Source organism: Camarhynchus parvulus, chromosome 13 (assembly GCF_901933205.1).
Source record: "Camarhynchus parvulus chromosome 13, STF_HiC, whole genome shotgun sequence".
NCBI lineage: Eukaryota > Metazoa > Chordata > Aves > Passeriformes > Thraupidae > Camarhynchus > Camarhynchus parvulus.
The window spans coordinates 12,967,197-12,981,144 of NC_044583.1; the positions used below are offsets into that span (position 1 = coordinate 12,967,197).

The 13,948-nt window shown below is 45.0% G+C and overlaps 1 protein-coding gene across 2 annotated transcripts in view; it reads left to right on the plus strand.

The window, feature by feature from the left end:
- Window positions 1-13,948, plus strand: part of GALNT10 (polypeptide N-acetylgalactosaminyltransferase 10) — an 81,584-nt gene that overhangs the window by 61,158 nt on the left and 6,478 nt on the right. For both annotated transcript variants that reach the window (XM_030957317.1, XM_030957318.1), the window contains exons 7-10: window positions 537-654; window positions 8,742-8,849; window positions 10,616-10,837; window positions 12,096-12,212. In XM_030957317.1, coding sequence (XP_030813177.1) covers window positions 537-654; window positions 8,742-8,849; window positions 10,616-10,837; window positions 12,096-12,212 — 565 coding nt within the window. The remainder of the gene's footprint in view (window positions 1-536; window positions 655-8,741; window positions 8,850-10,615; window positions 10,838-12,095; window positions 12,213-13,948) is intronic.

Here is a 13,948-nt window from a genome sequence, read left to right on the forward strand (position 1 = left end):
GTCATTCCCAGGTGGGGGAAGAAGAAAACTTAGCAGAATAATTACAGCAATTTTGATTATTACAGTGCACTGCAGAAGAAAATCTGTGATCAAGTTGTGCTCTGCTGTTGCTGTGCTTGCCACCATTGAGACAGTTCTGCTGTCCTTTCTACTCTGCAGTGTTTAAAAAAAAACTAAACCAACAAAACACTTTTTGAGGTCAAACTCAAAGACTCAGTCCTACAATAGAAGCAGAGCTGTGTGGAGCATACAGGTCCCTTGGGCTGAGGAGGTGTCCTGTCACTTAATGGTCAGCTCCCTGCCTGCTTGGAGGAGAGGCTTTGGCAGGTTCTGAAGGGAGCCTGGTCTGGTTCTCCTCATTTGCAAGTGGGAAATCAGTAGATAACCCCAAAACAACTGTTTGATGCACTGACAGGGCTGTAAAACTGGGTGGTGAAAAGAATATTTGTCAAATCTTGCTTTGTTTTTTAAATGCTTAGCTGGAGATCTGTGTCTTTGTAATGTGTTTGTAATATGGAGTCTGGTTTTTCCTTAAGGTCTCCTGTAATGGCTGGAGGACTGTTTGCAGTCGATAGAAAGTGGTTCTGGGAGCTGGGAGGGTATGATGCAGGTCTGGAGATATGGGGAGGAGAGCAGTATGAAATATCCTTTAAGGTGAGCCATGTTCTCTGGAAATTACTTTTGTTTTGAAAAGTAAGAATTTGTTCTGAGGCGCAGAATGTGAATGATCTGTCTTGTCCTTACTTTTGTGTGTGACTAGAGGTGGAAAAGCTGGGAATAGTAAGATAATGCACAGAAGAATGAGCACTGATGTGAGCAGTGACTGTGAGGGTGAGTTTTGGAGCAGGATTAGCTGGGGTGTGCCTGTTCTGTGGTCACAGCTCCAATGCAAGCACTCTTGCCAGCAAGGGTAAGTCAGCTGGTGTGGAGCTCTCTGCCTCTGGGGCTGCTTAATGCTCACCCTGGCAAGATGTGAAATACTCTCCTCCTTGAGGGAAGGAGGATTCCAGTTCCAGGAGGACCTCAGTCCACAGCTTGAGTTCTCAGAGAGGAAAATAGCTTTGTCTGTAGTCAATCCAGCTGACCCCTGGCTGTGAGGAACTCAAGCTATTACTTAGCCAGGAAGAAATCTTCAACAACTGGAGTCATTACTGTGACTGGCAAGGACTTTGGGTCATTATCTGCCTGGCCTGGGGACAGCTGTGCCACTGATTTGACTGAGCTGGTCAGTGGGAGCTTGAAGAGTTAGCCAGCTGATGAAAAATGCATACAAAGAGTAACAAGTCATTGTAACCCACCAAGGCTGCTGGTACCTGTGCTGGGTTGGAATATGGAGCTCTGAAATCCAATTTGGGAAACCCACCAGAATGTCCCAAACCCCTGAAGGCAGGTGCCCAGTCTTCTCTTCAGTGGGGGGAATCCTTCCCATAGCCTGGACCAAACTGAGGAAAGATATCCACATTAAACTCTGTTTGAGGTTTCTTTCAGAGGTTGAATATTTGATTTTACAGGTGTCTGCATGCCACTGATCTAAGCTAGCTGACCTTAGCACGAGGCTGGAGGATAGCAGGGCTGTGGTGCACAGTTTGGCTTCAGCAGCTAAAATTCTGCCTGTCTCCCCTGACAAGTCATGGCTGACATGACAGCCTTACAAAATATTAAAAACAGATTCCAGAATCTCCATGCCCCTGTGCAGTTCAGAGAATATCAAGCCTCAGCAAGGCACACTTCCATACACACACCCCATGTGCTACTGGGCAGCAGACTGTGGGAGAAAAGACACTGATTTTGAGACAGCCTTTTGTTCCATCATTTCCTCACCAGAACCCATAAGTCACCTTGGATGTCCCTTGTCCTCTGTAACAGTGGCAGGAAGGGAGGGCTTGGGGCACCCTCTCTGGGGGTGTCACTGTGGTTAGAGCCATTTCACCTTTGTGTGGCGTGTAATGAAATTGTGTAAGGCACTCATTCTCTGCAGGAGGGGCAGCATTCAGCCTCTTCCTCTCTGAAAATGCTGGTTTCCAAGAGTGATGACAGTGGCTGGGCAAGCCCTTTGTCTCCAGTGCCACAGCAGACAGTCACACTGCTTGATCTGCAGGAAATAAGACTGCTTCATTCATCTGTTTGCTTATCCCCTCTGAAACATGCTGTGTTTTATTTCAGTCCAGAGATGGTAATTTATGGAGGGATAAATTTGCTTTAATTAATCTCTGCAAAGACCCCCTTTTTTCTTTCATTGTGCAACAGAAAAATGAAGTTTTCACTGAAAGAGGCTCAGTGTATTTTCAGAAATTAAGATAAATTGATACATTCATCTGTGGCTGATAGATTTAATAATTCTGCTGGAATTGCAAGAATAGAAGGTTTGTTCATAGAATTTATGAAGCTATGACATTTCCTGGTGAGCTTAGAGCTACGTTTTTACCTTCAGAAACAGACTGAGATTTTGTAGTTAAAGGTGCATTGTCAAATAATTTAAAGCTCTGGCTTTAGGTGTGGGGTACCTGCTTTCACATTATTTATTGTCTCATGGGAATTCAGATTATAAGCATGCCAGATTTACAGGCCACCTTTAATAAAGAATCTGTTCCTGTCCCTGGGTGTTGTGGGTGCAGGTACTCTTCTGTACTGCTGGCCTGTGATCCATTGCATTGGATCTGGCCTTCTCGAGCCTCACCAGGAGTACAGGACTTCTGGGGAAGGTTTTTTGTGGTTTGGATTTGGTTTTGCCTTGAGCATATTCTTTTTTTGGCCATTCATGGACTGTGCTTTGCTGGTTTTGCCTTTATTTTAAAATACAGGGCTCTGTTGCTGAGAGACTGGAAATAAACAAGTTTATTTAAGAACCTCTTGCCTTTCTTTTTAGAAATCATATGTATTTCTGTTATCAGCTGGCTCTGCTTCCTTCTGAGCAGAAATTTTCAAGCAAGCCAGCAGAGAAAGCATCAGTGTTTAACACCTCAGAAAATATTTAGCTAGAGGGCAGATCAAACTCTAGAAGCCTTGCACGTTGTACAAAACATGTGCATCAAACATCATTAGAAAACATTGCATGTAGGAGGGACAAAAACTTGAGGTGAACTTTCTAACCTTCACTGCTGGTTTGTTGTTTTCTGGATCTTAGCAATCCCTTAAAACAGAAATTTCTAGTTCAGAAAGGAAGGAGTTGATCTATCCATTCCATATTCAAGCAGAAAACGGGCACTGCTTCCTTCTCTTGCCCTGTGTGCATCCAGAGCAGCTCAGGGTCTGTCAGGGGGTTCCTGCTCAGGTCACCCCAGGCAGATCACAGTCTGCACTGGTGGTTACAGGTGAATTCCCAGGTGCTGACCTTGAAGTGTGTTCTTGTATTTTGGAAAGAGGGTAAGCAAGCATTCCCAGCTGTGTCTGTGGGGTGTTTGTCACCTTTCCTTTCTGCTGCCCCCTCTGTGCAGCAGGCTTCATTCAGGGGGGGTTCTTTGCTTTTCTGGAGTCACTTCCTCACCTCTCCTCTCTTGCAGTTTTTCGTGGTCTTTTTTTTTTTATCTTCCTGATTGTGGAAACAAAACTCAATTCTTTACCCAAAGTTATAATGGAGCTTTCCTCTTCTAAACACAATTTAACAGCTGCCTACGTAACCACTTCGTTTTTTTTTACATAAGTGCATTTAATTTGGAGCAGTATGTGTGAAGCATTTAAACTGTTCCCTTCTGCAAGTGCTACTTTGTACAGCACTTATCTATGCTCAGTTTTATTTGAGATGATGTTGCCTATTTTCCAGTATTTTTGTGGCTTCTATTCTGTTTGGCTTATATAAATCTTCACTAAACTGCTTCACGCCTCTCTTCCATAAATACATAGTCTCTGATTTTTGTGGTTGTGGGGAAACAGAAGAGTAAAAAGGGATATGTCTGACTTGTGTAGGCATAAATGTAGATGTGCTTTGTATCTCAGATCTGAGTGGTGTGGTTCTCAGTTCTTTAATTGCACACTGTACTTGGAAGAGTAAAGAATGAGAATCCAGAATCTCCCTCTCTAGGTGATAAATCATTTCAGTTTTAGAAACGTTTGCCTTGTAATTTGGAGATTGTAAAGCCTTCATAAAAAGCAAAGGGCTCGGTGCAAACAAGCCAAATTGACAGTTTCCCTGAAAAGAACAATTAAAAGGGAGACAAAAGAGCTGGTTAGTACTTGTAGTCTTCAATTCTTGCTGCAGCAATAGGAAAAGAGCCATTGCACTTATTCTGGTCATTGTAGACCATTGCATTTTTCCAGATCCTTTTCCCAAACCATCAATGTGGATTGCTTCTGATTTCCACAGCATAAAAAATGTTACATGTTTTCCAACAAATCCAAGTGCTGCACAGCTTCTGTTCACATGTCTAATGCCTGCCTCTCCTTTGCCCCATGCCAGCAGCACATTTCTGATTCCCATTTTGCCCCTGGGCTCTGGCAGGTGTGTGGTTTGGGTGCAGCTGCCAAGGGATCCATTCTGACAGCGTTTCTACTTGTGTTGCTGAAGTTAGTGCTGATTGTGAGCCTGCACTGCTTATTCCAGGCACATCCTCACTCCACTTTCCAGCAGCTCACGTTTGCCCACACTGGAACAGGCCAGGCATTCTGCTGCTTTTTTTTTGTGGGTGTGTTTTTTTTTTTTAGCCAGCACATGCTGCTTAATTCTAAGGCTCTCAGCTGCAGAACAGGGTGGCTTCTTTCTCCCTTCCTATCTGGTGATGCTCAGTTCAGTTTCAGACCATTGCCTTGAATTTTTTGCCTCTGTGCACCCTCTTCTTGGTTCAGGTTCCTGAGCAGCCTCCCACCAAGCAGCAGCAGGGAAGTGCTCCCCTCCACTCCCTGAAATGTGATTATTAGAAAGTGCTGTCATTACCCTCAAATGCTGCAGAGGGTGAGGAGGGGCTCTACTGGTGTGTGGTGTGTGAGAAGGTGCTGTGCAAACACACAGATCCCAGTGCCTCATGGGCTGCCTTAATCTCTCAGAGAGCACCGAGTCCCAGCAGCAGGAGCAGCTGATGCTTCCACTGTAGAGGATTACAATTTCCCTGAGTTATTGCCCTTGCTTTCATCCTCTCACCTGCTTTGTTATAAAGAGAACCCCCTTGACTTATCCTCTGTGCCTTTTTCTTCCCACCTTTCAGTGTGTGCTCACACACCAGCCAGCTGCTCTCTGTTGGTCCATCCCATGGTCTTCATTTCTGTTGTCTCTTGCAGAAGCAGCTTTATTTTCAAGGCTTAACTGTCTTTTGTGTTTTTCCCCTCTCTTGGGAAGCATTGGCTCATCATGGTGCAGTCTTTGGAAACCATAAACCTTGTATACCCAGATAATTTGTGTTCACACACCAACTGCAGTATTGTATTGTGTGTTTGAGAGGAGAGGTTCAGCTGTCTTACCTGACAATTGTTTTCTGAAATTGCAGAAAGGGAATTGGATCAGCATAACATTCCCATGTAGAGAATAGGTGGCATATTATCTGCTGCTTTCACAGCATACTGACTGAATCAAAGGCTCTGGAGTCACTTTATGAATATGGAGTTACAGCTCTCCAGGCTGCTGGGAAGATGGAAGCAATATCACTAGTGCTAGTTTATTTCCCTTGTGTAGTTTTTATTATTAGGGTGAGACTGTGGCCTTAGCTAAATCTGCTCAGTGTGCCTGTTGACCTCAGTGTAGCCAGGTTTTCTCTTCATTCTGGCAGATCTGTCAGCTGCTGGATTCCAAGCCCAAAATGAAGATTGGCAAAATTGTGCCTGAGGAGGAAGAGAAATTTCCTGTCCTCTCTTGATGAGATCTGATTAGATTATTGTAAGAAGCACTGTCTGCCTGACCAGCTTTAATTCTTGTTCTTACAGCATAAATGGCTGTTTGAAATCAGGTGCAAGTTCAGGCTCTGAGGATTTCTGTCATGTCAGCTGAGGAGTGAGGCAAGGTGTGTAAAACACCTAGAAGAAACAGGCCTAGAGAAGGCAGCAAGTGACAGTCAGTGTTGTGGGGAAGGCATGAGGTGCTGCCCCACAGCCCAGCACCATTTCAGCTCTCTGACAGCACGGTATTTTTAGCAGTGTACGTTCTGGTGTGTCATGCCTGGGAACTGTACTCTTGTTTAAAAACAACCAAATACCAGTAACTGAGTGGAAGCATTCCCTCAGCTAGCACACAGCTATTTTGGGTTTGCTTCTCTTGCATTTACTCTTTGACAGACCCCTGGATGCGATTCTCTGACCTTTAGCTCTGGCTTTCTAATGCTTTTGTTAGCTGTGTTTTACCAATGCATATCACGCTCTTTGCCTCTCCCCTTTCTTCCAGTTGTATAGATAAGGACTGGTAATTGTCTTTATGGAGGTTGTAATGAGTTCTGTCACCACACAAAGCAGCTCACTAATAAAATAAATCAAAGCAGCAACGAATGAATGGAAAGCATGCCTTTAAAATTAGATTTGTACTGCGGGTGCCATACTGTCACTTGCAGTGTGAGGAAACGTTAAAAAGGCACAGAGGTGGCAAAATACCTTGAAAGGGTCACTGAGCTCTGCTGGTAGGGATTAGGAAGCCTTCCATTTCCTCCATTGCAGTATTTTAAAAGCATGAGCAAGAAAAGAGCAAGTCAAACTGATGTTAGGTTCTACTTATTAAGCAACTCAGTTAAGTAGCTTTTCTGATCCCATTGCATGTGTTCCTCTGACGTTGTCGTCTCTGCCTGGAGTCTTGTACCAGCTTGGAGCTCCTGGCCCATCAGTTCTGTCCAGCTTCCCTCTCCAGCTCTGCAGCACAAGGACAGCTCTCTCCTCTCCAGCTGTACCAACTGCAGGGCTCTGCTGCTCAGCTTACACAGGGACATCATGTTCCAGAGAACTGGATTTGTGGTGGCCTGGCTGAAAGCCTTTCCTTAGAAACAGGGCAGGTGAGGCATCCTGTGGGCAGGCAGTAAGGAGAGCAGGCTGGTGTTTGCAGCCAGGCTTGTGTTACACTAATATGCAGCTGCTGTGACCCCCTCAGGCTTCTTGCTGCAGGGTGCAGTGCAGGGTAGTGCAGGGTGTTGAGGAGTGTGTGTTTGTCTGTGCAACTGAGCTCTGGGCTTCTGCTGCTGCTCCTGAAGGTTTTTATGGTTCCCAGGTCTGTTGCAGCCCTTATAGCCTTGCACAAACCATTTCTGTCCTAGAAACACAAACCATGTCCAAATTCTTGTTTTCTCAGCCTGTTAATTTCCCAGCAGTGAAATCACACTCTGGCCCTTTGCAGCCAAAAGCACAGTCACTGCAGAATAAAAAGCATTTCTAATTCCATAAGAAACTTCATAGAAGCTGAGTGCTAGTTTCTTTTTCATCTCTTCTGCATTAGCCTCTCAGGACACAGCAGGGACAAAAGGAATGAAATTCTGTAGGAGTGTTTGTCAGCTTTCTTCTTGTCTCTCTCACCATAACGACATGTAATTAAGTACCTTGAACTTTAGAAGTTGCCCATGAAAAATATTTCTCTAACTGAGAGCAACCAACCTCCATTAGGTTATATGCAGTCAGCAAATGACTGTAATTATTAGGGCCAGCAGACAGAGCTGAAACTCCAGAGGACTTTAGTGTCAGAGCTAATAATTATGCAGCAGCCTTGGCCAAATATTTCTCTTCCGAGCTAAGTATTTAATATTGTCACTGTAGAATATTAATGGAATTGCCTGCTCTGTGTGAAGCTGTTGACTAAGCTCATTGTACAGTGAACTCTGGTGGCTCAAATTAGCCCCAGTGAACAGGGAAACCAAGAGCACTGCACCAAAATCCACAGCCTTTGGGGCACTCCCATGGGATCTGGGGACAAACAGAAGGGCAAAGGCAGTGCCTCCCTTCAGGAATTCAGAAAGTCATTTCTTTGGCATTCTAAAGGGTACTTTAAGTATTGATTGGATATTTCTAAGAAACACAGAAATATTTCTTAAACCTAATGAGGTAGATTGGCTGGTTTAGAAAACGTCTCCTTTTAGTTCACTTGGACAAAATTACTACATCCACACTATAAAGAATGAAAGAAAGTTGTTGCATAGTGCTGGCACAAAGTGAAATCTCCCCAGATGGGGAAGGAAGTTTTTGGGCCCGCTCTAGACATTAACCAAGCATCAAAGTAGTCATCTCCAACTTAGCAGTGTGTTCTAGTGACTTCCTGAGGGCATTTTTAAAGCTATTTATGTGTTCACCAGGCAGAGATTTCCACTTAATTGTAAGGCTGCAAAAGCAATGAATGAATGTCAGCAATGAAACCATAAAAGAGCAGTGATAACCACGGGAAAAAGTAGCAGTTTCTTCTGATTTCTGGCACTTGAACAGGCTCATGAATTCCCTGGAGCTTTTTGCATAACACATGACTACCTGTACTAGGGAGATGGCCTCCCTTTTACAGCCTTGTTACACAACCCACACCCAGGGTTTTTATGGCAGCCCAGTTTAACTGTTGTGGTTACTATTGCTGTAATAACATATATCAGTTAAAGCGAGGTGCGTGCTGTTTTCTCATTGCTTGGATTTTTTTCCCCTGTTCTTTTCTGTATAGAAGGCTTGAGAGCACTTTTGCTAAATCAAAGCTTGCTGAATGGCTCTAAGCAGGTTGTTATAGGATTTGGGACTAAGGCAGGGAGGGGAGGGGATTTGGGAAGAGTGTTAATGTAAAAATCTGGGTTAAGTTTTTTTATTACTTGGAAATCTTTTCTTTTTCATTTTCCTCCATAAAGCCAGACTGAATGTGTTTCTCTGCTGTTCTACAGGTATGGATGTGTGGAGGTCGCATGGAGGACATCCCTTGCTCTAGAGTTGGTCATATCTACAGGAAATATGTTCCATACAAGGTTCCCACAGGAGTCAGCCTGGCAAGAGTAAGTGGCAGGGGCATTCCCCACAGCAGGAGTCTGACTGCAGTGTCTACTCTCACCCCTCAATGGGAGGCAAATGTAGGGGTTTTGTCTGTAATTTGCACTTATACAGTGCAAGCTGAGCAGTTTTGCATTGGTGGCTGTGTAGCACAAAGGGAAGAGAGCCCAGGGAGCTGCAGATGTGTGTGTGAACAGCTGCCATGCTGCAGACATCAGCCACTGCTGGGTGCTGGGCAGGGACTTCGTGCTCAGGCGCTGGCTATGAAAACAAAATATGGCTTTATTTGTATAATAACTTCAGTCATTTTATAGCTGTGCTCTCTAAAAGCAGCAGCTTCAGTGTGGTGATTGGTTTTGGTGATTGAAAGACCTCTCAACTTCAAGCATCACAGACCACTGAATGGGCAAGCTGTAATTTTCCACAGTGGAATGTTCCGTGCCATCTTATTTCTTAATCAAGTGTAGCCCAAAGAAGAAAGAGATTTCTTCTATCCTGCACTGGGTTTCTCTAGCTAATTTTCAAATTGAGGAGGGATTGCATTGCCCTCTGGTGGGAGAAAAACATCCTAGGAGCAGGAAGGCTGCAAAACTAAAAACTTCAGAGAGGTGCCCTGCTGTTCTGAAATCTTAAGGCTTGCACAGTGTTACAATGCTTTAATGGCATCACCCCAGTTATAGATCTGGATTTATTCCTCAGCCCAGCAATGACCTGTCAGAGCTACAGAGCACTCTCCTGTCTGTGCCATCTCTTCAGGAGGGAGCTCTACTTCTTTTGATTGATAGTAGTTTGATTTCAAGTATTTGGCTCTTGTGAACTCCCACAGTGCTGGAAGGAGACAGCAGAGAGGTAGGAAAGGCTGTTTCTTGGCATCTTAACAGACACCTTGAGGTGAACACCTGCTCCTGTTGTGTGCAGGTTGCACTGGGGGCAGGATCAGCACACTGCTCACTCTTGGCTTCCTAACTTTTTTGGCAGTGAATGATCACTGCTGGACTGAGCAGCTTCAGGTGAGGAGTCACAACTGCACATGGCACATTACCAAGGGGCACCAAGAATTGCCTGATGTTGCCAGAGAGCAGCCCAAGCTCCAGCACTCTCAAGGGCACTGTGACAAGCAGGTTGTCTTGAGTGGGTGGTGTTTGTTGCTGTCTTGGAGGTGCACAGGGGATTAAGCTTTACAGTAATACATGAAATGTGCTGCTGGCACAAAGTAATACCCTTTGCTTCTGTTCTGAAGGGTCATCACCTGAAAGCTCTGTATTCCTGAGGTATCTCAAGAGTTTTACCCAAGAAATGGAAAAATAGTGCTAAGAAAGAGTATTGTGAACTAGAGCTTTTCAGAAGGGAGTACTTCAAATCCCATTCCTAGATGGATATAAAAGATGCAATAAGAAGGATTTAAGAAAGCAGCTTTTTGTCAGAGACCTTTGAATGTCCTGTGGTATTTACCAGCATCATGCTCTGACTAGATTCCTTACAGAAAAAAGCAAAAAAAAACAACTTTTGATTAATGTTGTTTTTCTTAGCCACAAGGAACTAGATATAATGGCCAAGTGCCAGGATTCTGTTTTGACCTCAACTGAACATATCTTTCTAAAAGTCCCTTGGAACTACAGAGTAATAAAAATAATCTTTGTCCTGAAGCTGGAGAGAAAGAGTGGATGTGAATGAAAATCCTTTCCGAGCAAAAACATGCGAGCTGCTCTGAATGCTAATGGTGGTTTGTGCAGCACTCTCAGGTGGTTTCCTCTCTCACTCTCCCTCCCAGAACCTGAAGAGGGTGGCTGAGGTGTGGATGGATGAGTATGCAGAGTACATTTACCAGCGCAGACCCGAGTACCGGCACCTCTCGGCGGGCGACGTCGCCGCGCAGAAGGAGCTTCGCAACAACCTCAACTGCAAAAGCTTCAAGTGGTTCATGAACGAGGTTGCCTGGGACTTGCCAAAGTTCTACCCACCAGTGGAGCCTCCAGCAGCTGCCTGGGGAGAGGCAAGTTTGTGCTCTGACATCTGCAGTTTGGTTTTTTAAGGCTGCCCATGTGCCTCGGTTGCTGTGAGTAAGGTGCGAGCGAGTGTTTAAAGATCTGCTTGATGTTTCAAAACCCAGAACTCCTCTACCATTGCACTGGCCTGATCAAAGCAGGCAGTTGGGCAGGCAGCTGCTTCTGTTAGTGCACAGCTCCAACGAGAATAGAGGCTTGGCTTGTTCTGCATGTTGTGTATTTAGTAGAAAGCAGAATATGCCAGAGGGAGGATTAGGGAGAGGCGGCAGCTGAGCAATAGTGAAATCTTGTATTTCCAAAGGGCTTCACAACTATGTTGAGCTACTCTTGTCCTTAGCTTTCCCATGTGAAAGGCAGGAAAACCAATTGTATTTTTGAAAGTCAGCTGTGTTCTGGGAGTAGAACCACCCCAGGAGTGAGGCTGTGAATTGTCACACACAACTCTTGTGGCTGAGTGTTTTGGGTCGCTCCAAGAATCACTGGCAAAGGTGTTGGCAAAAGCAGGTATAATATAAAAGTGAAAGCATGACAAAATTTATTGGCAAGGTTCACTCTACTACTTTCTAGAGGGTTAAAGCACCCAGAGAAAAAGCGAACTAAAATCTAAAATCAATTAATCTGAAATTGAAATCAACAAAAATTACCGGTGTGAAGACTGGGGATGGAAAAGTGTAAGGATAAAAAAGAATAAGGGAGATCCTCCCGTGGAGTCACAAGGTTCAGAGTGGACCCCCTTACTAAACTTAGCTCTGAACTCAACCAACAGTTTAAGCCTAACAGTTTAACAGCACTTAAATTTAACAGCATTTAATCTGTAGCTTAAGTTAAACAATTCAACAAAAGCTTCATGTAGAATTTACTATAGCACAAGAGTAACTCACAGATCTAAAGTACTTAAGAATCTAGAAGAGCAGCATTCATTGTACATTTGCTATAGAATATTCACACTGGTACAGACTTAAGAGAGGAGGTACAAGGTACAGACCTGTGAAAAATGGCACCACCAGACAACCCAGCCCGCAGTGGGCTCTGCAGTCCTGTCACTGCTAGGTTTTGCTGTGTGCTGGGGGTACAGCTGGGTCCCATTTTGAGTTCTGTGCTTTCTTCCAGCTGTTACTGTCCAGCTCACACTCAGAGTTAAGAGAGGAATCTTAAAAACTACCTTCATACAAATACTTGTGCAATTTGAGACTATTTGAGCTTTCTTTCCTGGTAGGAGATTGAGTGATTAATTCACTATTTCAGATCCGCAATGTGGGAACTGGACTGTGTGTGGATACTAAGCATGGAGCCCTGGGATCCCCACTGAGGCTGGAAAACTGTGTGAAGGACAGAGGAGAGGCAGCATGGAACAACGTGCAGGTAACAGCCTGAGAAATCATCAGCCCCTAAATCTGGGCAGGGAGAGGTTCCAAGGAGCAGTGCTGAAGGAAGGAAGGCCATTCACAGCTGTCAGTGCACCCAAGGCTCACATGCTGACTGTGCTTTGGGACAGGATGTGGCTTGTGCTTGTGGCACAGGGGGGTCTGGAGCCTGGCAGACTGTGCAGAGCTTTTACCCCTGCTTTGAAGTTCTCAGAGTGAACAAAAGAAATTACAAGAAAACAGTGTGCCAAAACAATAAACCAGTAACAAGGCAGCTGTAATATGTAACAAAGTGAATATTAACTTCAAAGGTTGTGCTGAAAGAAGTGATAGAGGAGCATCATGCATATTAATGAACCTGCAGGAGCATTCAATAACTGTTCACTATCATCCTCCTGACAGCAGGCAAATGCATTATAAACACCCAACCATTGCTGGAGAGATGAAACCAGCCAGGTTATAGATTCACCCTCTCAACATATGAGGTGCCAGAAACGACAGCTTTATTGTAACAGAAGGGAGGAAAATATTAGTTTGTCTAAACTGTAGCAGCTGAGCTGAGAAAGAATCAAGAAAACAATGCCTCTATTACAGAGCCATGCATAACTCTTCAGGGAATGGCTTCAGTAGTAGGAGACAGAGGGTTGTTGCATATCAATTTGATGCGTGAAAAATAGAAACAAAACCAATTTACTCAGGCACAGTCCAAAACTAAGCCTCTGTTGTGTCAGGAGGATCTTGAAAATTAGTTTTGGCTTATGTTTAGGAAGAGAATGTGGCTTGAACTTCTGAGTAGCATTGAGCCTAAATGATTGTGGTAATTTCTCTCTCAAGAGGGATTTAAAAGACAGCCAAGAACAAAGTAGTTTCTTTGTACTAAAGTTTTTGGCCGCACTGCTTCAAATAGCAGCACCCTGATCATTACTTGCCTTTCTGAGTGTCCCATGAGAGATCTCTGAGGAGAACTATTCCTCCAGCTGCCTCCAGAGGAGCCTCCAGAACAGCCTTTTCCTTAGGGACTGGAAGGGAGGCGTGCTGGCTGGCAGCCCTGCAGAAGCACATGGGCCAGTGCTGCCCTTTCTTCAGGGCACTGCGTTGCCAGGCATAGGCATAGATGTGCTCAGTTACTGGAGTTAAAGCTCTGCTCTCTAGAGTCCCTCCCTCACTTCACCTGAGAGTGCTGAGAGTTCATTGCAGGGTCAGTAGAAGGGAGCATCAGGAAACCACGCCCAAGTGTTTGCCCTTCCTGCACTCCTGTGGGTGGGGTGGGAAGCTGTGGCTCCTGCTCTCTTGTCCCAGGAGTGTGGGACAATTTCTCAAGGTGACTGCAGGCTGCCTGTGCAGCCTCTGGTGTTCACTGCCAGCGCTAACTCTGAGCTGCTGGAGCTCTCCGACTTTTTTTGCTGCCTGGGAAGGGCTGTAATTGGTCAGCTGCTCACTTAATCCTTGATGTATGTCTGCATTGCAGAGACATCCAGGGCTGCTCTAGTACCTGGGCTGACCAGCATGGCTGGCTGCAGCAGCACAGTCTCGTTACACATGCTGAGTGATAGCTGGTCCAGAGTCCCCTGGTCAGCAGTCCCTGTCCCCAGAGGCAGGAGGAGTTTTTCCTCTAGGAGATACTGTCCTTCCTTTGAAGCCATCCCCACCCTGTGGGCACAGGGAACAGCATTCTGCCAGTGAAAGTATTATACCCAGTACCAGCCATTGTGAGGGTCCTGTTTGTCCTGACAG